The sequence below is a fragment of the Palaemon carinicauda genome, chromosome 23 (assembly GCF_036898095.1).
Source record: "Palaemon carinicauda isolate YSFRI2023 chromosome 23, ASM3689809v2, whole genome shotgun sequence".
Classification (NCBI taxonomy): Eukaryota; Metazoa; Arthropoda; class Malacostraca; order Decapoda; family Palaemonidae; genus Palaemon; species Palaemon carinicauda.
In genome coordinates, this window is record NC_090747.1 from 61325235 (window position 1) to 61352371 (window position 27137).

General features: G+C 40.2%; 1 protein-coding gene and 1 long non-coding RNA gene across 3 annotated transcripts in view; both read right to left on the minus strand.

Annotated features, from left to right (window-relative positions):
• Positions 1-13253, minus strand: part of LOC137616942 (uncharacterized) — a 43162-nt gene extending 29909 nt beyond the window's left edge. Inside the window, exon 1 of the long non-coding RNA XR_011039524.1 lies at positions 13117-13253. This is a non-coding gene — a long non-coding RNA (uncharacterized lncRNA). The remainder of the gene's footprint in view (positions 1-13116) is intronic.
• A 7558-nt stretch (positions 13254-20811) lies between these two features.
• Positions 20812-27137, minus strand: part of LOC137617123 (vacuolar protein sorting-associated protein 8 homolog) — a 66673-nt gene continuing 60347 nt past the window's right edge. For both annotated transcript variants that reach the window (XM_068346972.1, XM_068346971.1), the window contains 2 exons: positions 25173-25296; positions 20812-22272 (listed from right to left, as the gene is read on the minus strand). In XM_068346972.1, the coding sequence (XP_068203073.1) occupies positions 22009-22272; positions 25173-25296 (388 nt within the window). In that variant the 3' untranslated portion in view covers positions 20812-22008. The remainder of the gene's footprint in view (positions 22273-25172; positions 25297-27137) is intronic.

The window sequence follows — 27137 nt, forward strand, 5'->3', positions numbered from 1 at the left end:
GATATCGTACACTACACACACACATCTGAAAAGGAAACATGATATTTTAATTATAAAATAAATTTTTGAATATACTTACCCGGTGAATATATAATAGCTGCTACTCAGCGGCTCGACAGAAAACACACTCAAAAAACTCGCGAGCGATCGCTATGAAGGTTGCGGGTGTGCCCACCAGCGCCAACTATCGGTCAGATACCACTCTTGCATGTAAACAAACCCTTCAATTCTTCTCGTCCCGCTGCGTCTCTATTGGGGAGGAAGGGAGGGCCTTTAATTTATATATTCACCGGGTAAGTATATTCAAAAATTTATTTTATAATTAAAATATCATTTTTAAATATTTAACTTAGCCGGTGAATATATAATAGCTGATTCACACCCAAGGCGGTGGGTAGAGACCAGAGTTAATTAAGTTTACAGTGTATAAGCTAAGAGTTTTTGACAGTTATCAATATAACAAAACCAAAATATATAGGTACCTGGTAAGGAAGTTGACTTAGACGATTACTCTGCCTTGTAAGTCTGTCTTCCTCACGAAGCCCAGCGATCCTCTTAGGATGCTGAAAGACTCCCAGGAGCTGAAGTATCAAGGGCTGCAACCCATACAACAGGATCTCATCAAACTCCTAATCTGGGCGCTCTCAAGAAATGACTTTGACCACCCGCCAAATCAACCAGGATGCGAAAGGCTTCTTAGCCTTCCGTACAACCCATAAAACAATTTCAAGAGACAGATTAAAAGGATATTGGAATTAGGGAAGTGTAGTGGTAGAACCCTCACCCACTACTGCACTCGCTGCTACGAATGGACCCAGTGTGTAGCAGTCCTCGTAAAGAGTCTGGACATCTTTCAAGTAAAATGACGCGAACACTGACTTGCTTCTCCAAAAGGTCGCGTCCATGATACTTTGCAGAGATCTATTTTGCTTAAAGGCCACGGAGGTTGCTATAGCTCTAATCTCGTGCGTCTTAACCTTAAGCAAAGATCGGTCTTCCTCATTCAAGTGGGAATGGGCTTCTCGTATTAAAAATCTGATAAAATATGACAAAGCATTCTTTGACATAGGTAAGGATGGTTTCTTAACCGAACACCATAACGCTTCAGATTTACCTCGTAATGGCTTCGTACGAGCTAAATAGAACTTAAGAGCTCTAACGGGACATAACACCCTCTCCAGTTCGTTGCCTACGATCTCTGATAAGCAAGGAATATCAAAAGATTTAGGCCAAGGACGAGAAGGCAGTTCATTCTTGGCCAGGAAACCAAGTTGAAGAGAACAAGTGGCTTTTTCTGTAGAAAAACTGATGTTCTTGCTGAAGGCATGAAGTTCACTGACTCTTTTAGCCGAGGCCAAGCACACCAGGAAAAGAGTCTTAAGAGTGAGATCCTTCAGGGAGGCTGAATGTAATGGCTCAAACCTGTCTGACATGAGGAACCTTAGGACCACGTCTAAGTTCCATCCAGGAGTAGCCAAATGACGTTCCTTAGAGGTTTCAAAAGACTTAAGGAGATCTTGTAAATCTTTATCGTTGGAAAGATCTAAGCCTCTATGCTGGAAGACCGAAGCCAACATGCTCCTGTAGCCCTTGATCGTGGAAGCTGAAAGGGAGCGAACATTTCTCAGGTGTAAGAGAAAATCAGCGATTTGGGCTACAGAGGTACTGGACGAGGATACAGATACTGACTTGCACCAGTTTCGGAAGATTTCCCACTTCGATTGGTATACTCTAATGGTAGAAGCTCTCCTCGCTCTTGCAATCGCACTGGCTGCCTCCTTCGAAAAGCCTCTAGCTCCAGAGAGTCTTTCGATAGTCTGAAGGCAGTCAGACGAAGAGCGGGGAGGCCCTGGTGTACCTGCTTTACGTGGGGCTGACGTAACAGGTCTACTCTTAGAGGAAGACTTCTTGGAAAGTCTACCAGCCATCGAAGTACCTCGGTGAACCATTCTCTCGCGGGCCAGAGGGGAGCAACTAACGTCAACCTTGTCCCTTCGTGAGAGGCGAACTTCTGCAGTACCTTGTTGACAATCTTGATGGGTGGGAATGCATATAGGTCTAGATGAGACCAATCTAGAAGAAAAGCGTCTATATGTATTGCTGCTGGGTCTGGGACTGGAGAGCAATAGATTGGAAGTCTCTTGGTCATCGAGGTTGCAAAGAGGTCTATGGTGGGTTGACCCCAAGTCGCCCAAAGCCTCTTGCACACGTCCTTGTGGAGGGTCCATTCCGTAGGAATTACCTGACCCTTCCGACTGAGGCAATCTGCTAAGACGTTCAAGTCGCCCTGTATAAACCTCGTTAACAGGGAGATGCCTCGATCTCTTGACCAAATGAGCAGGTCCCTTGCGATCTCGTACAGTGTCAGGGAGTGGGTGCCTCCTTGCTTGGAAATGTATGCCAAGGCTGTGGTATTGTCCGAGTTGATCTCCACCACTTTGTTTCGAAGGAGACTCTCGAAGTTCATCAAGGCCAGGTGGACTGCCAAAAGCTCCTTGCCGTTGATGTGCATTCTCCTCTGACTGGAGGTCCACAGACCTGAGCATTCCCGACCGTCCAGGGTCGCACCCCAACCCAAATCCGATGCGTCTGAGAATAGAACGTGGTTTGGTTTCTGAACTGCTAGGTGAAGTCCCTCTCTTAGATTGATATTGTCGTTCCACCAATTCAGGCATGTCTTTACTGTTTCGGAAATCGGGATTGAGACCGCCTCTAGCGTCTTGTCCTTTTTCCAGTGAAAAGCTAGATGGAACTGGAGAGGTCGAAGGTGTAGCCTTCCTAGCGAGACAAACTGCTCCAGGGATGATAGGGTCCCTACCAGACTCATCCAATTCCTGACTGAGCAACGTTCTCTCTTCAACATCCGTTGGATTATGAGCAGGGCTTGCTCTATTCGGGGGGCAGACGGAAAAGCCCGAAAAACTGGACTGCGAATCTCCATCCCTAAATACAGTATAGTTTGGGATGGAATCAGCTGAGACTTTTCCATGTTGACCAAAAGTCCCAATTCCTTGGTCAGATTCAATGTCCAATGCAGATCCTGCAGACAGCGATGACTGGACGAGGCTCTGAGAAGCCAGTCGTCCAAGTAAAGGGAGGCTCGGATACCCGATAAATGGAGGAATTTTGCCACATTCCTCATAAGCCTCGTAAACACGAGAGGAGCAGGACTTAGGCCAAAGCACAGGGCCCGAAACTGGTACACCACATTGTCGAAAACAAACTTCAGAAAAGGTTGGGAATCTGAGTGAATGGGGATGTGGAAGTATGCGTCTCTTAGGTCGAGAGAGACCATCCAGTCTCCCTTTCTGACCGCTGCTAAGACTGATTTCGTGGTCTCCATGGTAAACTTTGTCTTCGTGACAAAGACGTTCAGGGCACTGACGTCTAGCACCGGTCTCCAACCTCCTGTCTTCTTCGGTACTAGGAAGAGGCGGTTGTAAAACCCCGGTGATTGAAGGTCCGAGACTTTCACCACCGCTCCCTTCTCTAGCAAAAGAGACACTTCTAGTTTCAGGGCTTGTCTCTTTGATTCCTCTCGGTACATGGGAGAGAGGTCGATGGGGGAAGTCGCTAGAGGAGGTTTGTGTACAAATGGAATTTTGTACCCTTCTCTGAGCAACTTCACAGACTGTTTGTCTGCGCCCCTCTTCTCCCAGGCTTGCCAGAAGTTCTTGAGTCTGGCACCTACTGCTGTCTGAGGCTGCGGGCAGTCAGACTCTGCCACGTGAGGACTTGCCTCCTCTCTTCTTTCCTTTCTTTCCCTCGGCACGAGTACTTCCCCTGCTGGGAGCTCTGCCACGAAAGGGCGGTATAAACCTGGACGCCGGAGTGTCTATCCTTGGTCTTGCAGAAAAGGATGTCGAAGGAGTCCCTTTGCGAGCAGAGGACGCTACCAAGTCATGGGTGTCCTTCTGCACGAGTGACAAAGCTATGTCCTTAACCAAAAGTTCAGGGAACAAAGACTTCGATAAGGGAGCAAAGAGTAGCTCAGATCTTTGACAGGGAGTAACTCCTGCCGACAGATAAGAGCAAAGAGACTCTCGCTTCTTAAGGATTCCTGAAGTAAAAGAGGAGGATAGTTCATTGGATCCATCGCGGATGCCTTTATCCATGCAGGACATAATGAGTAGGGAGACATCTCTATCAGCCGATGAGATTTCCTACTTAAGGCTCCCAAACACCAGTCAAGGAAGTTGAAAACTTCAAAGGCTCTAAAAATGCCTTTCAGCAGATGGTCAAGGTCCGAAGATGACCAACTAATCTTCGAGCGTCTCATGGCTAGGCGGCGGGGAGAGTCTACAAGGCTTGAGAAGTCGCCCTGGGCAGAGGCAGGGACTCCCAAGCCCCGTGGCATACCAGACGCTCGATCTAGACGAGAGTTTAGATGGAGGGAAGGCAAAGGCCGTCTTCCCCAAACTCCTCTTGGTTTCCAACCAATCGCCTAAAAGCCGTAAAGCTCTCTTGGATGAGTGAGAGAGCACAAGTTTTGTAAAGGCTGGCATGTCAGCAGGTACGCCTAAAACAAACTCAGACGGCGGTGAACGAGGAGCAACAGAGACGAAGTTATCGGGAAACAACTCCTTAAAAATTAACATGACTTTCTTAAAGTCCATTGATGGCGGAACTGTTCTGGGTTCATCAATATCTGAAGGATGATCCTCAGGCTGAGGGTCAGCAACGTCCTCATCTGAAGGTTCCTCATCTGACAACTGCTGCGAAACAAGCAAAGGGGTTGGCAGTGCTTGACACGCCGCGTCCACACGCACTGGTGCATTAGTAGCGGACCAGGACACAACGTCATGTAACTGCTTGACAGTCTGTGAACTGTCAACAACAACAGGTGCGTGAGGACGCACAGCGTCCACTCGAGACTGCTTTGACCGCCTAGTCTGAGCAGTCAAAACAACTCTAGACTGCGGATGTTGACGCTCAGCGTCAAAACAAGTCAACTCCGATGGTTGGCAAACGTCCTGAACGTCAACAGGAGCATCAGCAAGTTGCCTAACGTCCAAATGCGGCTGAAAATCCACACGAGACCGCATCGAGTGTGGTTCTAAACAAACTGATTGACGTGACTTGGCTACACCAACGTCAACAGGACGCACAAAGGAACGTTTGGGTGGTTGAAGGCCAGGATCTTGATGAGATAAACGGCTAGGCTCAACGGAAACCTTATCGGCAGAATAGTCTTCCATAAGGGAGGCAAGCTTAGACTGCATGTCCTGCAGTATAACCCATTTAGGGTCCACGGGAATGGGTGCGGTAACAGACGTGGTTAACGTCTGAGACGGCACAACCTTGCCTTGCTTAGGCGGCGAGCAGTCATCCGATGACTGCAACGGGTCCGAACTGTCCCAGTGGCTACATCCAGGATGTTGGACCTGTCCTGAAGGGACCGACTTCCGTTTAAGAGGCCTAGAAACCTTGCTCCACGGTTTCTTGCGTGAAAAGCCTTCGGAAGACGAGGAGAAAATGGGCTCTCTCGTCTTATGGTAGGGGCGATCTTGGTGAGATACGCCTGATACCATAGAGGGAACGTCTGTTCGCTGATCAAGGCCTCTCGAACCCATAAGTCGTACGACATTACTTCTCCCCTGGGCTTAGGAGCTTGCAAGAGGTCCCGGACTAGGTGAACGACAGGCACGAACAGACGAACCCTCGGTCGCAACACTGTTCACAACACTTTGCGCACTAATCACTTTCCCACTTTCCGCCGTGGCACTCTGACACTTAAGTTCCTTCACGTCAGCCATGAGTTGATTACGATCAGTTGCTAACGCTTCAACTTTTTCCCCCAAGGCATGAATAGCACGTAACATGTCTTGCATAGATGGTTCCTGAGTGCTAGAAGGGGGGTTAGGAACAACCACTACAGGGGAAGGATTAGGTTCAGGGGCATGTGGAGAGGAAAAATCTACAGACCTAGATGAACTCCTCCTTACCCTATCTCTCTCTAGTCTACGTGCATATTTATCGTATTCGAGCCAATCGAATTCCGAAAGGCCCACGCATTCCTCACACCGATCTCCCAATTGACAGGTTTTACCCCGACAATTGGAACACAGTATGTGGGTCGAGAGATGCCTTTGGAAGACGCCTATTACAGTCCCTAGCATTACACTTCCGAAATCTAGGTACTTGTGAAGGGTCAGCCATTTTGAATTAGTCAAAGAAAATTCCAAAAACAATCCAAGTCATCAACAAATAATCTGAATCAATAAAGAGTTCAAGAGTTTATGTTGTGGAAAAACACCTGCACTGCGAAAGCTCAAACCAAAATGAAGTACTTCACCAAATATGTTGAGAAAACTCCAGGTTCTACAGAGAGAATTGGTACGTCTTGTCGTCAACGTCGACAGAGAAGAATTGAAGGGTTTGTTTACATGCAAGAGTGGTATCTGACCGATAGTTGGCGCTGGTGGGCACACCCGCAACCTTCATAGCGATCGCTCGCGAGTTTTTTGAGTGTGTTTTCTGTCGAGCCGCTGAGTAGCAGCTATTATATATTCACCGGCTAAGTTAAATATTTAAAATTACTTATTTCTATACTCAAATATATATACAAACATGAAAACATGTTTGCATATATATTGAGTAAATGAAAAGTAAGCGATTAAGTAAAGACAAAACAGACAATGGCTGCCAAGCGAGGACCAAGACAGAGACGTCTGTCACAGTCCGAGCCAAAAGTTAAAGTGAGTATTCACCTGTGTGTGAGGGGGAGGAGGGGTAGCTAGCTACCACTCCCCTACCCCCCCCCCCCCCCCCCCGCTAACTAGCGCGGGGGTAATACACCCTCGTTAAATTCTAATGGCTCGCCATTTCAGCTACGCTAAAAGTAATAACCCTTTGTAAATAGCGTGGTTTGTATTTCGGTTACGGAACAATTATATTTTGTGACAAAAACAGAATTGAATAGTAATAAAAATAAAAAAAAATTATAGATAATTTATATTTTTCATATCGGCATAAACCTGAGTCCATTAAAATAGGGAATGTCTTGAGCAGCCATTGAACTCATTAACGAGATAATTAATGACAGGTGATGAGCGCAGGCGAGTGACCCTGCCTTTCCCTTTGTCAAAGTCCCTTAACTTCTTACCTTCGGCTAAGAACTTAGAGGGGCGCTCAAGGTAGGATATTTTTAACTTTAAAGGATTTGAGTTTGTATAGCTAGGAAAAATACAGAATACATTTAAACTTTATAATTTGTTCCAACGCAAATACAAACCCTTCATCCTTCCAAATAGCGAGACTCTATTTTCGGTAGTAAATACGGTCGCTAAAACAGAACTGGTTAGTTCTTTTCCCTCTACAGTATAGAATATGCCAAATCTTCCTGACCCTGTACGGGAGCAAGGGAGATAACTCCAAGAACCCCTCCACCTAACCTAGGGATGAGTACGTTGATAAGGTCTGGCCTATACTTAGTACAGTATGTATCTGGTAATTGGTCAATGAAGGAAGCCTTCTCCACTGAAGAGGAGATACAGTCTGGAATGAAATACCTGACGTATGATGACCAATGGGTTTGGTATTCATTCCACCATCCTCCCCCCTGTTACAGACCTAGTCTTAATAAGAATGATGCTCAGACGTGTAGCTTATCAGCATCGACGTCCAACCAGCACTCAACTGAGGGAGCTCTTCATCCCAAAGAGAAGAGAATGTAATGGCAAAAGGAGCCAATCATTTTACCTGTCATCCAGCGCCACATTAAGGGTTAAAGGTGTCTGGTTTCAGTTCCAGTTTTATCAGAATAGATACTCACCAAAACGTCAGCCAGGGCTTACCTAACCTTAGCAGTGGCCTCCCCAGTAAACAGCTTAAACTTAAGGTCCAGGGCTGGGATCGATCTTCTGCCACGTGAATACTAGGCAAACACGTTACCATTGTGCGTGGCCATGGAAAAGATACTTTCTGTTCTGTGTAGAAGTTATGCTGACTACACAACTACTTGAGCAGCCACAACAAGTGGGTAAACTCCCTTAAACAGAAAGCGTTGAAGGTTGTTTGGCAGTTTAAAACTGCTAACATTTGGAAACCCAAGGGAAGACCAATAACCCCGAGCTGGTACTTCAACCCCTATCGATCATTTCACAATGCCAGAAAGAGACTGTTCTTCGACATCTCTTTCTTGGTCGTGCCAGCACTAGGGAGGAGTGGTTGACACTATAGCATGAGATGTCGAGTCCTCTTCAGATAACACGGCAGAACTGCCAAGGGATGCAAAAGCATCTCTTCCAGTTTCCCAACTGACTCTTTGCTTAGAGAGGGGACGGAAAAGGTCTTGAACCTGGGTTCGTGTGCCAAGGGGTTCTGGGTTTTGGCTACGAATTTGGGGACAAAATAAAAGGAAACCCATGATTAACCCTCAACGTGGATTATTACATAACAAACAAAGTCCATGTAACTCATCTACTTCCTCCGCCAATGCTAAGGCTATTAAAAATAGTCTTGATAGGCCGATCTCTGTCTGACGACCTTTTAATCATAGGGAGTGCGTGTAGGAGATTTCAAAACATGTGTCACGTCCCACTCTGAGGGCCAGAGATCCCAGAGGGGTTAAGAATACTCGAATCTCCTCACAAGCAGAGACAACTCCCATGAGGAGGAGAGGTATATGAACTTCAGTGATAAAAACTGGGCTCAAGACTGAGTGGTAGCCTTTCACAGCCACAACTAAAGAGGTACTTGTCTCACCTAAGGTAGACAAGAAGATCCGCGATCTGCGCCAGAGATGCTCCAACTGGAGAAGAATCCCTTCTACGACATCAATCACAGAAAATGGTCCACTTTCCGTGCTAGACATTTGCAGAGGACCGTCGTAGGTACTCAGACTTTACATGTGCAATCCCTTGCAAAAAACTTTTCGCTAGAAGGAGATACATCATAGTTTCTAACTGTCAAGAAAAAACAACTTCAGAGATTGGTGGTACCTCCGAGGGTGCGGTGGACAGAAGTGTTAAATGCAGGTACTGCTGCAGTTCTCTCAGGACCTTGATTAAAAATGCTAACAGAGCAGGATACCACTTAGCTTGCTGCAATCTGGGAGCCACCAGAGTGATCCTGAGATTTGGAGGGATCAACCCTTAGTTGATAAGCTGGCGAATCACACAATCGCACTTAACAGAGGAAAGCATCCTGAAACACTGCCCATTAGTCTAGAAAAACACTGGGAGTGTCCTGTTTAGCCATAAGGTGAACAAGTAGATTCCCAGTGAGACTCACAGGGCTAAAAGCCTTTTCGTTACACAAGGATGTAAGGACCACTCCAAACCTACAACCTGGTCTGGCCTCTCGAATGCTTGGAGGGAAATCACGTCAGAAGACTCTATGATCTCTAACTCAGAAAGAGAAAAGGAAGTGCCTTCTAATCTAAGACTCTTCAACAGGTCAACCTGAAGAGGTAATGAAACAGAAGAGACTGGCACATAGAAACTTCATTGCCTCAAGAGTGTACAGGGGCAGGATCTTGTCCTAGAGTTCTCAGAACCGATGGAAAGAGGGCACGCATGGGGTCGTGCATCTACGGCCTGCATGGTTACTGGAATAATCAAGCCAGCCACCCGGGCAGCCTATGGACAAGATGGGAGTTGTCCACCTCTCCTGAAAGAGAAGGCGATAGAAGAATTGTCAGAAGAGGAAGAGATAGAAGAGGAGAAGCAAACTTGCTTCTCACTCTTACTATCTTTCCCTTCGGACCTTACAAACAGATTGTTCCAGCAGGAACAACAAATCTGGTGATCACTGTCACAGAGGAGGCAGTAGGCCCTATCACATGCGCTCATAACCACGGGCCCCAGGGTCAAAGGCACAGGAACAGTGGTGACTGGAATAGCAGACACACACACAGAGATGTTGAAGACACGGCAGATCAGCACAGATATGCAAGAGCAACTTGTAACAACTATAACACCAGGGCAAAACCCACAGATCTCATTAGCATTGGAGCCTTCTTACACCTTCTCACTGGCTTCGGTACTGCCACCACAGGGATGGAAGTCTTCTTTGCAGCCTTTTTTGACACAAGGACCACTGCACTAGGGTCACTCCTGGTCTTATTGAGGTCATCACTGGATTAACTGCGACAACAAGACTTGTCAGTGATGGTCTGCAGCGGCTACGGGAGAAAACACAGCTAGTGTTAGTGTGCGGCAATCACAGGAGGAGCTCCACACTCCAACGAACCTGAAAAACTTGCCAATGTGGATCAGAATTATTCCTGCTCCTGAAGCGTCAGCAACCACAGATGTCTATGTATAAAGTACTGTAGAGTGCTATAGTCTTTTTGGCATCATCTTATTGCTAAGGATAAGAATTGAAAAGACTTAGCCATTATTTCATTCCTTGCCACTGAGCAGGAAGCCCTGATCTGCAACTGGAACAAGGGGATGATTGCAAACAATCATGTCCCCTTAAAGAAGCGAAAAAAGCATTGATCTATAGGCAGTCATGCCACAAACCGTTTGCAGCATTAACCCTTTCCCCAAGATTCCTGCTTCAATTCCAAAACTGAATAAGCCAACAATCAACCATTCATTCTATAAAGAAAAAGATCAAACCGCCTCTGGATAGAACGCAACAGTACGTCCGTACTTGCCGGAGCCAACGACAAAAGTGAATAGTCTTTGCCAGGAAAGTGGGTGGGGCTATTTACTTGCTCTCACCAACTGTCATTAACTACCTAGTTCATGAAATCAACGGCCATTCCAACTCCGCTTCGTAGAGCATCATTTATCCTAACTTGAGTTGTGCGTTATGGTATCATTCCAAAACGGAACAATCATAGGCTGCATTAATCCTTATTTGTTCCTACACAAATTAAAGCTCTCGTCCTTGAATCAGTGTAGGTTTTCAGGCGGCTGTCAAAAATTTAATGAGGTGGCGGAAGGCCCAGTTACTGCCGAGTGGCGGGGAAACCTGGCCTAACTGACAGGCCATGGAGCTCTTCAATTTACTTTCTGCCACCAAAGAGGACAGACGGATTCCCTGCACCGTCAACTGTCTGTTTTAATCTCTGTTTTCTTTATATTATTATTATTATTATTACTAGCTACTTTACAGCCCTAGTTGGGAAAGCAGGATATGTTATAACGCTCGTTTGCGACACGTCGTCATAACTCAAAAATAGCTATTTTTCAGGAGAGCTGTTTTAATCAATTAAAACACACTCATATTATGTTATGTCATTAGGACATTTAGCGCCTCTAGCAATCAATTTTTCAACTACAATTACGACACTTTTGGCAAACAAATCAGCTTTTGAAGATGAATATGTCTATATGGATAACTAAAAAATACATTTTTTTGAGTTATGACGTTGTTGTCGCAAGCGAGCGATAAGCCCAATGGCTCCAACAAGATAAAATAGCCCAGTGAGGAAAGGGAATACGGAAATAAAGAAACTATTAGAGAAGTAATGAACAATAAAAATAAAATATTTCAAGGGCATTAACAACATTGAAACCCATCTTTCATATGTAAACTATGAGGAGACATGTCAGCCTGTTCAACGTAACATTCATTGCAAGTGTGAACTTTTGAAATTCAAAGACTTCTGTGATGTGTTAACTTTTTTGTCAATGACAGATGGATTCCTATTAAGGTAATACTCAAAATTTGAATAAGTAACCTGCTAAAATAGGGGCAAGTCTAGCTATTAATAAAAAAAAGCCACATCTTAGGTCAAATCATATCCACTTATGTCTTATGATATATTTAGCCGTACCTCAAACGATTATAGAAATTAAATACTTATTGCCAAACCTGTTTAGCATCATCAACGTACTCGATTAGAATTGTAGTCAACAAATTCTATGAGGCAATGAAGTCTAATGCTGTAGACATTAGGTATAGACTATACTGTAAAGGTGAATAACAACCACAAATACAAGGCAAGCTTCACAAGGCACAAAAACCTGGGTATTATTATAGAAAAAAAAACAAAAAAGCTTTCTTAGTAAAGGAAGCGGTTTTATATAGAAATTCTCCCATTTTCTTTGGAAATGCCTATTATATTTCCGTTACAAGTAAATAGTTAATAAGATATCACCACCATCATATCCTCCCACCCCTACTGACGCAAAGGGCCTCGGTTAGATTTCACCGGTCGTATCTACCTTGAGCCTTTTATTCAATAATTCTCCATTCATCATCATCTACTTCACGTTCCAAAATCCTCAGCCATGTAGGCTTGGGTCTTTCAATTCCTCTGGTGCCTTGTAGAGACCAGCTGAACGTTTGGTGAGCTAATCTCTCTCGGGGTGAGAGAAGAGCACATACCCTAATATGTCCTACAATAATGGGGCCACGTCTATCCGATCCTGCTCATACGTTTGTAAATACATTGTGACCTGGGTAAGGGGATTCAGGGGCTAGGTCTGTGACCTAGGCAAGTTTGTGACCTAGGAAAGGGGGTTCAGTCGTCTTGCCCCACAAACTAGGTCTGTGACCTGGGAACTACAAGTTAGGTTAGGTTGGTATATTGGGTTCTGTGGCCTTTTCCAAACCTCGAAAATGTTAGATAAATAATATTTTGGTTTATTTGCAGTGGAAATAATGGTCAAATTCGATGTAAGCATAATATTAACTGTGGGAAAAAGTGTTTTTTCTACTGAATATATGGGTCCGTGTTCTATTATAATTTTACCAAACAAAGCTTAAAATCCTTCCATTTAGAGCTATTAATATATTAAGCAATTCATGTGCGGCTAGATAGTTCCATTCCATATAAGTGTAGCTCTTAATTTAATGTTAACAATTAAAATAATTCTGATAAAACTGTCTTGGATCAACCATGCTTTCCTCAGGGGGTAAATTGTACCCTACTCATATAATCATGAATTGACAGATAAATTCTAGACAGTACCAGTTTAGACAATTGAGCTTAGACATTTAGATAAAACTTTAAATGTATCAATAATTACCAAAATATCTATAGATAATCTATGGGTTACGGGACAGCCATATAATCAAGGAAAGACGTAGCCTATTTGGTAAGGGTAATCACCCAATAAAAGTACAAAATCTAATATTACTGAGACAAAAATACCAATACGGTACCTTTACTATGCTATTAAAATGCAACAATAAAACTTTAATGTAACTTACAATAGATTAAACCATAAACGAAATAAAAAAAGTACTTTTTTGGGGGAGATTTCACTCTGTTTGATGTACGTTAAAGAAAATGGGTTGTCTATAAAGAAAACGTATTCGGATAGACTTCGATAAATCTAACTTTGTCTTTAGTTTCTCTGTTAATTCAAGCTGTACAAATATATATTAGTTGAGTAGGTTGTACATTTGTTATCATTATCTTTATCATTAAAATTTCAAGCCACCAAATACATGAAATAACTGCGTTGGCTTTTAGTTTCGTGATAATATAAACGAGAAATATCACTGTATTTAGCGAAGAGTACCAATCATAACTGTATCTGGAGTCATATTCAACGTCACTCTTCAGAGTTTGCAACACTGTAAATACCAAACAATGATGGATATAGCGATATTTCTTCTTTCAGGAGAAGAGTGACAAACTGATCTTTTTAAATTAGAAATTATTACACATATACATATATTTGTTTAGGTCAAAAATATATTTACCTTATAACTAAACTTTATAGGCATGACCTATTTGAAGATTTTGTCTTACAACAATCGATATAAAATGCTATGTAAAATATGACTTCTATACGCTCTACTACTACTATACTAATGCTATTACTAATAATAAGAGCAATTATTAAAAATGCCTAATCAAAGAAAGTTCATCAACACACATAAGTACTTCTAAGAAGCCAAATAGCAACTTAAGAAATTACAAACAATGATAGAGGAGCAAGACTGATAAACAGTGTCCCACCCCAAGAAAGGATCACTCCTACACTAATTGATTTACAGTCACTGCCTATTATAGATATAATTGAGTTTGAAATATGTACAATAACCCACCAAGTTATCAGAACCAGCCGTTCAAAATATCCTAGAGAATTTCTACATATTGTGCAGCCAACAAATCGTGTTGACGTGAGAATAGTTACAGATAGCTTCAAACTATTGGAACAGATATATGTCTACTCTAGGCTCTAGAGCCTTTAAATATGCAACCCCTAGACAACAAAATAAGCTCCCACTAGACATTCGAAAGACAGAAGATACTAAGACTTTCATGAGGAAACTGTAGACTTTCTTGTTCTCTAAGTGCTTTGATAATGTGGACATTATGTAGTGTGAAATGCTGAATGCCTTGGAATGTATACCATAAAATGAATGTGAAAGTCACATATAGACTAGGGTTCCCTGCTCTATGGGACCAAAAAACAGTCGTTGAAGTTAAGTCATCATTAAGATTATATAGAGATATATATTAGCCAAGTCACACATCACAAGAATGGGTGTGTGAGAACATTATTACATTGTCTATGAGCAATGGTGAGAAAAGTATTATTATGATTTAGAAAGTAGGACTGATTAGGGAAACATATATGTTAATTGTATGAAAAGTTTGAATTTTAAGGGAGAAAATAAATTGACCTGAGAAAGGATTAAGATAGAATATATAGAGAGGCATTATAGGTTCTCAGAAAGTATAGTGGAGATATGATAAGTTATTTAGAGTAATAATTAATTCATATGAGTTAAATAAAGTATGCTCCATGGTCCATAATCCTTATGGGTGGATTTGTGCAATGTGTTGGGAGTAGGACACTAGATGGAAAGTACTGGAATGAGAAACTAAATTGTGAATTGAATATGGAATTATTTATGATTGTAAACGACACTGGGAAGATTTGGGGCATTGGAAGAGAAGCTGAAGGAACTGGTAAAAGAATTACAAGTGTTTTCTAGGGGCATTTATGAGTATGAACAAGCGCTAGGGAATGATGGCGGATGAATACGAGGAGGATGGATTGATGGCGGATGAATACGAGGAGGATGGATTGATGGCGGATGAATACGAGGAGGATGGATTGATGGATACGAGTAATGTCAGTATGACTGGTGCAAGAATGGAAGTGGATGATTCATATAAATATATCTGGGAGTAAATATATTGAGTGATATTAAGATGAAAGAGGAGAAAAGACAAAGAGTAGTAGAAGGGAAATGTAGGTAGCACGCGTGTGTGCCAAGGTTTGGTAAGAAACTAGAGTTATACGTAAAAACGAATGTTGGAATGAATAAAAGGAATGCTGAATCAACGCTTCCATTTGAAAATAAAATAAAAATATAGGAAAAGAAGAAAATAAAGTCGCAGCTTGTGAAGCAAAGCATAATATAAGACGAGAGGCGAAATGCGGTGAGTCATACAAGAAATGGTAAAAATTACGAGCGAAGGTGAAGGGATAGATTAGAGAATGTCGAGGTGGTGTAGACATGTGGAGAGAATGGATGACATCAGGGATAGGATTCAGTAATCCCCATAAGTAGGAGAGGAAATCCTTCAAAGGACTCAATGGATGACAATGAAGTGTCTTGGGAGTTAAATGTCATGGGAGTTATATATAGACAGTATGTATATATATATATATATATATATATATATATATATACATATATATATATATACATATATATATATATATATATATATATATATATATATATATATATATATATATATATATATATATATATATATACATATATATGTGTGTGTGTGTGAGACACAACTGCTTACCTTTCATCTCCACAGTTTTCTTCATTTCTTAGCAAGCTGTATTTGTACTTTTTCTATATATTTTCTTTTGTTATCAGTTTGTCTCGTCTGTATAATATTCATTAACATCAACTTTATCACATTAGCAATAATGTTCTTTTAGATCCATCCTCTTGTTAATTTCGAAGAAAAAGAACAAAATTGATAAAGCATTCGCACAGAATCTGTTAGTCTTAAACTGGCTATTATATCGATGCACTTCTGCTATAACGGGAGACAGCCTCTTCCTTCGAAGGCCTTGGCAACACTGACTTACGCAGTGACGGTCACACGGTGTTTATGAATGGGCGTCTGTTGGCTGACGTCACTCACATGAAAGCATTTATTACCTGAGGAAATGTCAGCCTTTACAACTACTACAAGATGACCTGGGGCTATGTAAACAAACCTCCTACCCTCCTCTACTCTTCTTCTTCTATCAAACTCAATTCTTCTTTTTCTATCAAACTCGATGATTAAAATTCGCTTAATGTTGACGTTTGTGATTTTGATTATTGTCCTGGCTTGTTTTAATATGCCATAATGAATTTTCATATCTGTCCAAAATTCTCCCTTGGTGTCATACGATCTATAATGGGATCCTGCCCTAAGCCCATGTTTAGCTGTCACAGATTGTATTTTTCTGTCTTACTTACTTACTTTTACTTTTAGAGGTTTATTTCTCGCCCTCCATCAAACACTAAAGGTCTGTTCAGGCGGGCCTTGGTGTATGAAAAAATAATTCCTTTCCAGTTAATATTTTGCTCTGTATCGTTATCAGTTATTTCGCTAGCATTTGTATTCAGGCTTAATAGTTTTCAGATCACTATTATAACACTTTCTAAAAAGATAAGTCTTCAGGTTTTTCTTGAAGGCAGCCACATTTGTGCTATTCTTGACATCGAGTGGAAGGTCGTTAAAGAGTCTCGGTGCAGCATAACTGAACGTTCTTCCTCCTATTGCATGATTCACACTAATTTCGAATAGTCTATGTGGGTCATCTGCATGTCTAACTCTTACAGTGGCGCTGGTAGTTTCAGGGTAGGGGATCAAGCAATCACGAAGATATTTAGGCTTATCACCTGTAAGTGCTTTGTGAGTCAACAAGCAAATTTTAAATTCAATCCTAGCCTTAACAGGTAACCAATGTAGATCGATCAGTGCAGGAGTTATTCTCTCCCGAAATTTAATGCCTTTTATCAGTCTAGCCGCCCGGTTTTGCACATTTTGAAGCTTCCTTAGTAGTGTATTGGGCAATTTGTAGTACAGAGAATTGCAATAATCAAGCCTTGATATTACATGACTCACCACTAAAATTTTTGTACTGCCCTCTGTTAAATATTTTCTAATAAATGCTATGTTTCTCAGGTGATAGTTACACACTTTCACTGTGTTTACAATTTTGTCCTTCATTGACAAATTACAGTCTATCAGTACACCCAAATTTTTCACAACAGGCACAATCCCAACATCAGCATCACTAATTTTTATACTTTGAATTAACTGGTAATTCTTCAAAGCCACCCTTGTGCCAAAAAACATACATTCTGTTTTATCATCATTTAATTTGAGCTTTTTCCTCTGCATCCATGTTTTTATTTCAGTCATTATCTCATCAATTTTCTTAAGAGTTTAGTCCAAGGGGTCACACTAGGACCCTTATTTCGGTTAGTACCTTAGATGAATTACCAACTGATCTGTGTAGTAAAAATATGGTTTAATTTTAATGAACCAATTGAGGTTTCATGTCGTCATACACTACTCATGGTTGTTAAATGTAGATTGGCTACTTCTATGTTACGTTCTACACGTCTCAATGTCCTTACAGAGATATTAGATATATTTAAATCAGGCTTCACACTCCCCCTCAATAAGTGTGGTTTAACCTAGCTCTTAAATATAAGTTTAGGGTTGTGGTGGCCGATGCGGTAACGTCCCTGACTGGTGAATGCCCGACTGGGGTTAGAGTCCTGCTCAAACTCGTTAGTTTCTTTGGTCACTGCAATCTCATCATCTATGTGAGCTAAGGATGGGGGGTTTTGGGGTCGGTCCTATAGGTCTATCTGCTGAGTCATAAGCAGCTATTATCTGGCCCTCCTTGGTCCTAGCATGGGTGGAGAAGGGGTATGGGTGCTGATCATACATATATATGGTTAGTCTCTAGGGCATTATCCTGCTTGATAGGGCAATGTCACTGTCCATTGGCTCGGTTATTTATGAGTGGTTTTTAAACCTTTATATCAAGTGGTACAGCCTGATTTTTTAATCCAAAACAGACAAATTATAAAATTGTTCCTTAGAATTTTTGCTGAGGTTTTTTGACTGTTACCTACTCAATAAATATTACCTACACAAACTGTATGTTGTCTTGTCTTGACCTATACTGTACGGACACAAAGTACATGTACAGTATACTTTTCCTAGTATCATTGTCACAGATTTTTTTTTTTTTTGTAAAAATCAATTGTTTGTTTTTTGCTTTTTACAAGCTTAGAACCTGTTCTGAATATAAAAAAAAAAAATCTTAGACAAACTATCACTGAAGTTGATGCGTATTAAGTAATGAAAATGCCAGTGTACATTTATAACTATGATAAATTTAAGTACAGTATAGTATGTTACCAAAAATTGTAAATTTCACATCAGGTGGCTGGTGTCCTTGCCTCTGCTATTGCTAAGTGTCCTTTAAACCCCGTCCCTAGTTTTGTGCCTAAGATAATTAATCCAACTATGAGAAAATTCATTAGATTTCTCATACATTTGGCAACATAAGAGTCGACATAAGACGAATCACGAACTCACGCTGCAAACTGCAATTGGCAGAATTGAAATGGAGTGTTTTGACTTGTTGATTTAAAATGGTTGGTTGGTATAAATTAGAACTTGGTGTTGTTGCTCAGTAGGGAAGCCAGGAAGGTTGGTGTACAAGGGGAAGAGGAGAGTCGATGGGTGGGATAAGGATGGAGAATTATAGGCTGTGAGAGGGACATTAAGGAACTTGGTGGGGGGAAGAAGAGGTTTATGAAAGGATGGGAGTGGGATAATTGGACAGAGGAGGAGGGGTAAACGCAGTTACGGGCGGTAGGGGGAATGGGACAGGGTGAAGTGAAGGAGAGAGGAGTTAAATATTCTTAGAACTCTAAAACAGATTGGTGCTGCTTGTGAAAACTTTTCAAATTTAAATCATCTCTCTTTTTCTGGCCGTTTCCTCACGGCTAAGCTTCAGTAAGGTTATTTTTCTCATATTTCTCTTTGAATGACACTTTCTCAGTGCAGTTCTAGATGGCCTTAAAGGAAACAAATTAGATATGCAAATGAATATGGATGGGTCCACAACATTTACCCATGCATCCCAAACTTCACTCCCCCCACACCCGGCCAACACGATAGCCATGTTAGTAGACATGTAGATGCAGTTAATTCTCCTGTGCAGTGGATACAAATAAAAATATTTAGATTAAAGACAGGCTCCACAAGGCACCATAAGAGTTGGAAGACACAGGCATACAAGGCTGAGCGCTATGAAGCCTGAAGTAGGAGATGGTGAATGAAGAAGTATCGATTTAAAAGCTCGAAATAGAGATGAATGGCGGAATCTAATCAAGCCCCTTTGCGTCAATAGGCGTAGGAGGCGATGATAACGAGCATCTCTTGAAGAATTTAGAACGGATCCACCTTCCACTGAAGTTATCATCCATGGACGGTGGTTTTAAGAGGAGAGACTCAAATGTGCAACAAAAAATGCTTGGATTTATATGAGATAGTTCCCGAAGTTAGGGCTTCACCTACTTTTAACCTCGGCAGTAGTAAATAGATGCCTTCCTTTATTATCATATTAGCCAAGCTACAACCCTAGTAGGAAAAGCAGAATGCTACAAGCCCATAGGCCCCAACAGGGAAAGCAGTCCAGGAAGAAGTAATGAATAAAAAAAAAGGACAAAATGGACCGCGGGAGATTCTTGAAGATGAAAATAACATCACAAACAGTATTAGCAGGAAGAATTGAGAAAGGACATCAGCAGCATAAACAAGTGACATTAGAAACAGCAAAACATCAATAAAATGAATGATATATAAATGATTTAATTTAATAATGTTATTGTTCTTAAAACTTCTCTTGTTTATTTCCTTTCCTCACTAGGCTATTTTCCCTGAAGGGGTCTTTGGGCTCTTGTGTTGGCAGCTTGTATAAAAAGACTACAAAAGTCTGTAAGAGGTTGAGAAGGATTCTTCAATTTGTTATAAAGGGTGATAACCATGTTGGATCGGCACAGGGAACACAGAAGACTGACTAATGGCAGCGAGACGAATGCAGAAAGAACACTCGGGAGACGACTGGACGGGAGGGAGTCCAGAGCTGGAGTCTAGGGGCGCTGGCTGCCCCACTTCAGTATACTGTACGCTAAACGGGAAACCACTCGGGACCTGGAAAAATTTTCTTATACCATCCATACAAAAAAGGCACTACAGAGTTTTACACTTGTTTAAAAGTAAAAATTGTCTAGTACAGTGGTAACATGTCTGCCTGGCATTCGCATAGCAGAAGATCGATCTCCACCCGCTACCGTGAGTTTAAGCTGTTTACTGGGGGAGGCCACTGCTGTGGTAGGGCAGCACAGTGGGGGGGGGATGGGCTTGCTTGGCTGACGTTCTGGTGAGCATCTATTCTGATGGAACTGGAACTGAAATCAGACAACTTAACCTTACTATATAATTCCTTAAGCCTTTTACCCCCAAAGGATGTACTGGTACGTTTCACAAAAGCCATCCCTTTACCCCCATGGACGTACTGGTACGTCCTTGCAAATAAATGCTATAAAAAATATTTTTTTCATATTTTTGATAATTTTTTGAGAAAATTCAGGCATTTTCCAAGAGAATGAGACCAACCTGACCTCTCTATGACAAAAATTAAGGCTGTTAGAGCAATTTAAAAAAATATATACTGCAAAATGTGCTGGGAAAAAATAACCCCCTGGGGGTTAGGGGTTGGAAATTTCCAAATAGCCTGGGGGTAAAAGGGTTAATCTATGATGACATACTGATAAAATGAAAGACATTAATAAAAAAGTGTTTTTATTGAAACAATCGCTGTACAACAGAATAATGATAACAAAAGACACTTACAAATCCGTACAATGCGCACACATCTTTGGCTTTATAATCAAAATAGAGATGTCTTTACAATTATGAAAGTGATCTTAAATATATTCTTATAATACATAATTAGATTATATAACTTGTGTGATAATCCTGTATCATGTTTTATATGGAATGACTAGTTTGTGACCATATAAGATGTAGAGGTTATGTGACCAGAGCTTAAGTGTTCACGATTCTTTGATTCGGTAAGTTGGATACAGTACCACGTCACTGGAAGAGAAAATGTCAGTTCCACAGAATAAGTGACATATTTAGTATCTTAACCTGAATAAAATCAATCTATTTAGCATAAAGAAGTACGATATTTTTTCTGCTCCAGTGGATGGCATCTAAAAAAAAATTAACAATTACATAAAAATTAAAAGCTGGTATGATTGTAACAATTCCAGTTTATAAAAAAAAAAAGAAGATAGAAACCTGTCGGTAAATATTCTGAGCTTTACTTAATCAAAAGAATTAACAAAGTACCTTTTTAGAAGGCGTCTTTATCTTTTTATGTCCAATAAAAAAAGTACCCCCCTTTTACAATGTATGTCAGGTTTATGTCGCACGATTCGTAACTTATCTGGTAAGAATGCATCCACTTGTGAAATAGCTGCATGTTGCACATCTTAGAGGTTTCGTAAAGGCATTTATGAATGTGACGCAGTTCCGATAGGCCCTGCTGATTCCTCCGGTCACCTTGGTGGCCGCTGAGGTAGCAGCAGTATGGAATTCAGCGTATGAAGCTCCATTTGCTGTGTTTAAAGAGGGAGGGTGGGCTGTGGTACCCTAACAGTACCAACCAAACTTGGCTGAATCTAGGCTGGGAGGAATGAAGAGAAGAAAAATCCCTTTTTGTTCTTTTTATTATGTCATCTACCCCCAAAATTGGATGAAGTTCATTGGTATATATATAATAATATATATGAATTATCAAAAGCTCCCTTAGGTGCAGTTAATAATGTAATTAAAGCAATTTGTATTGTATTGGCTCTCATCACAGAAGGCAAAACGGTTACGTACTGCAAATGTTTTGCAAACGCCAAATATCTCGGTTGTTGGAAGTCAATCCTTACGTGCTGCAAGTGTTTTGCGTTAGCCGAGTCTCACAATACCTGAATCCTAAGTGTTGTCAAAGGCCAGATCTCAGAATCTCACTCCTCTAAACCTTCAAAAGCAATGGTCGGCGGAGCAAGCTTCAGCGCAAAATCTTGCGAACACCAAATATCTTGGTTGTTGGAAGTAGATCCCGGAGACCCGTGTCCAAAGGACTTGATGCTGGCACCCACTGATTCACTGCCTGACCTGCTTCCTCCTCTGGGAGCAGACAATTCCTCCAAGAACTGAAGTCTGGATCCACCGGAGCTTATGGAATTCACCCGACGGATACCCTCCAGCTGAGTGTCGTCTAAGCCAGCCTGAAATGAAGAAATATGATTGTAGAATCGGTGCTACTGTACTGTGATTCCTACCATCAGGATTCTACTATAGTGTGATTCCTACCCAATTTTTGGGATATAAGGTGATTCCTACCAAAGGAGGGTAGATAAAACATACTTCTTGACACTATTTTAACCCTTTTACCCCCAATGGACGTACTGGTACGTTTAACAAAACTCATCCCTTTACCCCCATGGACGTACCGGTACGTCTTTGCAAAAAACTGCTATTTACATTTTTTTGCATATTTTTGATAACTTTATGAGAATCTTCAAGCATTTTCCAAAATAATTAGACCAACCTGACCTCTCTATGACCAAAATTAAGGCTGTTAATGCAATCTAAAAAGAATATACTGCAAAATGTGCTTAAAAAAGAAAATGCCTGTCAGTTAAGGGTTAGAAAGTTCCAAATAGCTTGGGGGTAAAAGGGTTAATCTATTCTATTCTATAAAACATGCTGAAAAATCCATAAAATGCACTTTAGGTTAAGTTAGGTTAAGTTAGGTAAAACGGTCGTTCTGTTTACACAGTTTGCTTGTTTAGTTGGTTTGGTAACGCTTAATTGAGCTGTTACTCTGGTAAAAACACCTTGGAAGGGGAATATTACATTATTGGGTTGTTTGCTTGGTAGGAATCGCCCTATAGTAGATTTGAATCCCCATATTGCGGTAGGAACAGAAAATGACGGTAGGAATAACGCTATAGTAGCACCGTAGAATCTCTTTAAAGCAAATATCAAAATGCAGATTAATCAAAAGTTCAAACTTGCAGCAAATATTCTTATGTTGAACAGACTGACATAAGATTCTTTTTATAGTTCAGATATAAAAATGTTTTAATGTTGTTATTATTCTTGAAATATTTTATTTCAATTGTTCACTACTTGTCTTGTAGTCTATTTATTTCCTTATTTCCTTCACTGGGCTATTTTTTCCTTGTTGGAGCAATTGGGCTTATAGCATCCTGCTTTTCCAACTAGGGTTGTATTTCAAGTAGTAGTAGTAATAATAATAATAATAAAACTAATTGTAAGAAGAAATGCCACTTTTATAATTATTATGAATAGTCAAGTTACAACCGTAATTGGAAAAGCAGAATGGTACTAGCAAAACTTCAACGGGGAAGGCAAACCAGTGCGGAAAGGAAATAAGAGAAAGAACTAGTAAAATCATAGAAGAAAAATAAAATATTTTCATATACAGTATAAAAAGAGCAGGAACCTCGTTAAATAAGTTATACATGAACTTTGAAAGTTGACATGTCAACCTGTTCAACAAAAATTCATTTGGAACAGGTTTTAACTTCTGAAGGTCCTCAGATTCAACTACCAGATTAGGAGAATCATTTTCGAATAGTGTCACTGTGTAGTAACGACCATTATTTTAGAAAAGGCAAGACTGTTTGAATTAACTGCATACTGTACTTTGTTTGAATTAACTGCATACTTGAATTAACTGCATACTTTGTTTGAATTAACTGCATACACTTTGAATTAACTGCATACTTTGTTTGAATGAACTGCGTACTTTGTTTGAATTAACTGCATACTCTTTTTAATGAACTGCGTACTTTGTTCGAATGAACTGCGTACTTTGTTTGAATTAACTGCATACTCTTTTTAATGAACTGCGTACTTTGTTCGAATGAACTGCGTACTTTGTTCGAATGAACTGCGTACTTTGTTTGAATTAACTGCATACTCTTTTTAATGAACTGCGTACTTTGTTCGAATGAACTGCGTACTTTGTTTGAATTAACTGCATACTCTTTTTTAATTAACTGCATACTTTGTTTGAATGAACTGCATACTGTACTTTGTTTGGATCAACTGCGTACTCTTTTTGAATTAACTACGTACTTAGTACCACATGCTGGACGATAAAGTCTAGGAAGATCTGATCCCAAATGATGGTCAAAATTATGAAAAATATATCAAAATGCACAAAGAACTAACTGAAGGACAGTGTCAGAGAGTAATATCCAAATCAGGAATAAGGATTTTCATACATAACAAATTTTGTCCAACAAATTAAAGCAAGGATGCTCAAAATATTTGTCTCATTAATATTGTTTAACATAACTTGCAGCATTCATTGCTACTACAGAACTCTACATCTTTATTAATTATTATTATTATTATTATTACTAATTAATATTTATAAATTATTATTAATTATTATCAATTATAAATTATTATTATTATTATTATTATTTACTTACCAAGCTAAAACCATCGATGGAAAAGCACGGTGCTATACGCACAAGGGTTTCCACAGAGAAAATAGCCCAGTGAGGAAAGAAAATCAGAAAATAAACAAGAGAATGAATCTTTCATATATTAACTATAAAACCTTCAAAATAACAAAAGGAAATGATAGAAAAGTGTACCCGAGTGTACCCACAAGCAAGAGAACTCCACCCCAAGACAGTGAAAGACGATGGTACAGAGGCTATGCCACTACCCAAGATTAGAGAACAATCGTTTGATTTTGGAGTGTCCTTCTCCTAGAAGAGTTGCTTACAATAGCTAAAGAGTCTCTTCTATCCTTACCAAGAGGAAAGTACTCACTGAACAATTACAGTGCAGTAGTTAACCCCTTGAGCAAAGGAGAACTATTTGCTTATCTCAGTGTTGTCAGATGTATAAACTCAAGAGGAAAATATGTAAAGAATTGGCCAGACTATTCAGTGTGTGTAGGCAAAGGGAAAATAAGCCGTAACCAAAGAGAGAGGAATCCAATGTAGTTCCGTCTAGCCAGTCAAAGGATCCAATAACTCTCTAGTGGTAGTAGCTGGCTGGTGCACTGGCCAACCTTAATTGTTTTAATGTCAAAGATTGACATTTGCTCATTAAAAAAGTGCAATTAATTTTGTACCTGTTGATTGCCCCAAGTCTCAGCAGCTTGCTCTTCTTCCGTCTGTCCATCTTGAGCGTTTCCGGTGCACAGCACACACGACGACCCTTCCCCTCCACACTGCGCATGAAAGCTGTGACCACAGCTGAAACCCAAAAAACACAAACTTACAAACATTTGGGTATACAAACACAAATCCAATTGAATTCTTGAATCTCAGATATATCAAAAGCTCATAATAAATACAGCACTGTAATAATAAATCATTATATACAGTAATTTAATAGAGTAAGCATGACAACATTTGCAATATGAAACAGAACTATTTGTTGACTTTTTCAAGTTAGGTAAAACCTAAGACAAAATTTAACAAAATTCAACTTAAAACGGCTTCTTGGAACCTATCAAGTTTGTAAGCTGAGGACTTTCTACATCTTTATTCAAAGACAGTAGAGGAAAGACTGGAAAGCTTCTCTACAAAAAAAAAAAAAAAAAAAAAAAAATGTACGCATTAGCTCTCCAATTAGCGCCATCTATTGACAACTCAGCCAACAAAAATTTACTGAAAACCCCTACGGACATATCGCAAATATCTATGGAATTTAAACCCTTGACAGTTGTACACTGCTGTAGGTATTGTATTCTATAAAATACACATTTTTTAAAATCAAAAATGTATTTATGATTACTCAGCAACAGTGACAAATGTAAGTCATATTAAGCATTTTTTTCCCACGTCTAGATGTAACCAAACTATCCAACTGATCAACGCCATCTATTGCCAAAAAGGGAAAATGCCCATGGAAATTCAAATGACTTTCCAGTCTTACCCTAAATGTCTTTGATCTTAAACCAACAAGTTAAATATCTTAACATATGATACAATAGAATATAAATGACAGTGTACATTTCTACTTAAAATACTGTACTCTTACTTTTGTAACTTAATTACTATATCAGAATGAAATTTATTCAAATTTCAAACAAATATATACAGTATATTAGAGAGATCAAGAATACATTAGATTTTCTAGTGATTAACAAAATTTACTAAGAAGCTTCATGAATCTTTATAAAAAAAAAAATAAAAATCAAAGATAAATTTATATGTAAATTATTTTTGGAAAAATTTCGAATGGTAAATTGTTTTCAAATTAAGAGATGAAATATTCTTAATTTCAAATATTTTTGTCTTGACAAATGAGACCATAGTATAAGTAAACTCATCATCATCATCTCCTCCTACGCCTATTGACGCAAATGGCCTCGGTTAGATTCTGCCATTTGTCTCTATCTTAAGTTTATAAATAAACACTTCTCCACTCATCATTTTCTACTTCATAGTCCTCACCCATGTAGACCTGGGTCTTTCAACTCTTCTAGTGCCTTGTACATCCAGTTAAAAGTTTTGGTGAACTAAGCTCTCTTGGGGAGTGCGAAGAGCATGCCCAAATCATCTCCATCTACCCCTAACCATGATCGCATCCACATACGGCACTCGAGTAATCTCTCTTATAGTTTCATTTCTAATCCTGTCCTCCCGTTTAACTCCCAATATTCTTCTGAGGGCTTTGTTCTCAAATCTACAAAATCTGTTGGATATTGTTTCATTATTATACCACGACTCATATCCACACAGTAACACCGATCTCACTAAACGGATTTTGAAGCAAAGCGAAAAATCTATTTTTGGGTGAGATGGCCATGTCGTCCTGATGGAAGGTTCCTTTAGGCACCTTTCTAAAGGATATTTGGCTACAGTGATACTCGCAAAGAATTGACCATAGGTCTCCAGAATTCTAATTCCTGGCACGAGTATCCTTAAAAATTTTCTTAAGGATATCGCATAATATCAGGGGACCTATTTCTTGATACGACACATGGCAATCTTCACCCAGAATAGAGTTTTCGCTCTGAGGGAGAAGAGTGGCGAAATTGAAGGGGAGCCGTCATCAAGGTTACCCAGTGGATCCCCTTCCCGTACTA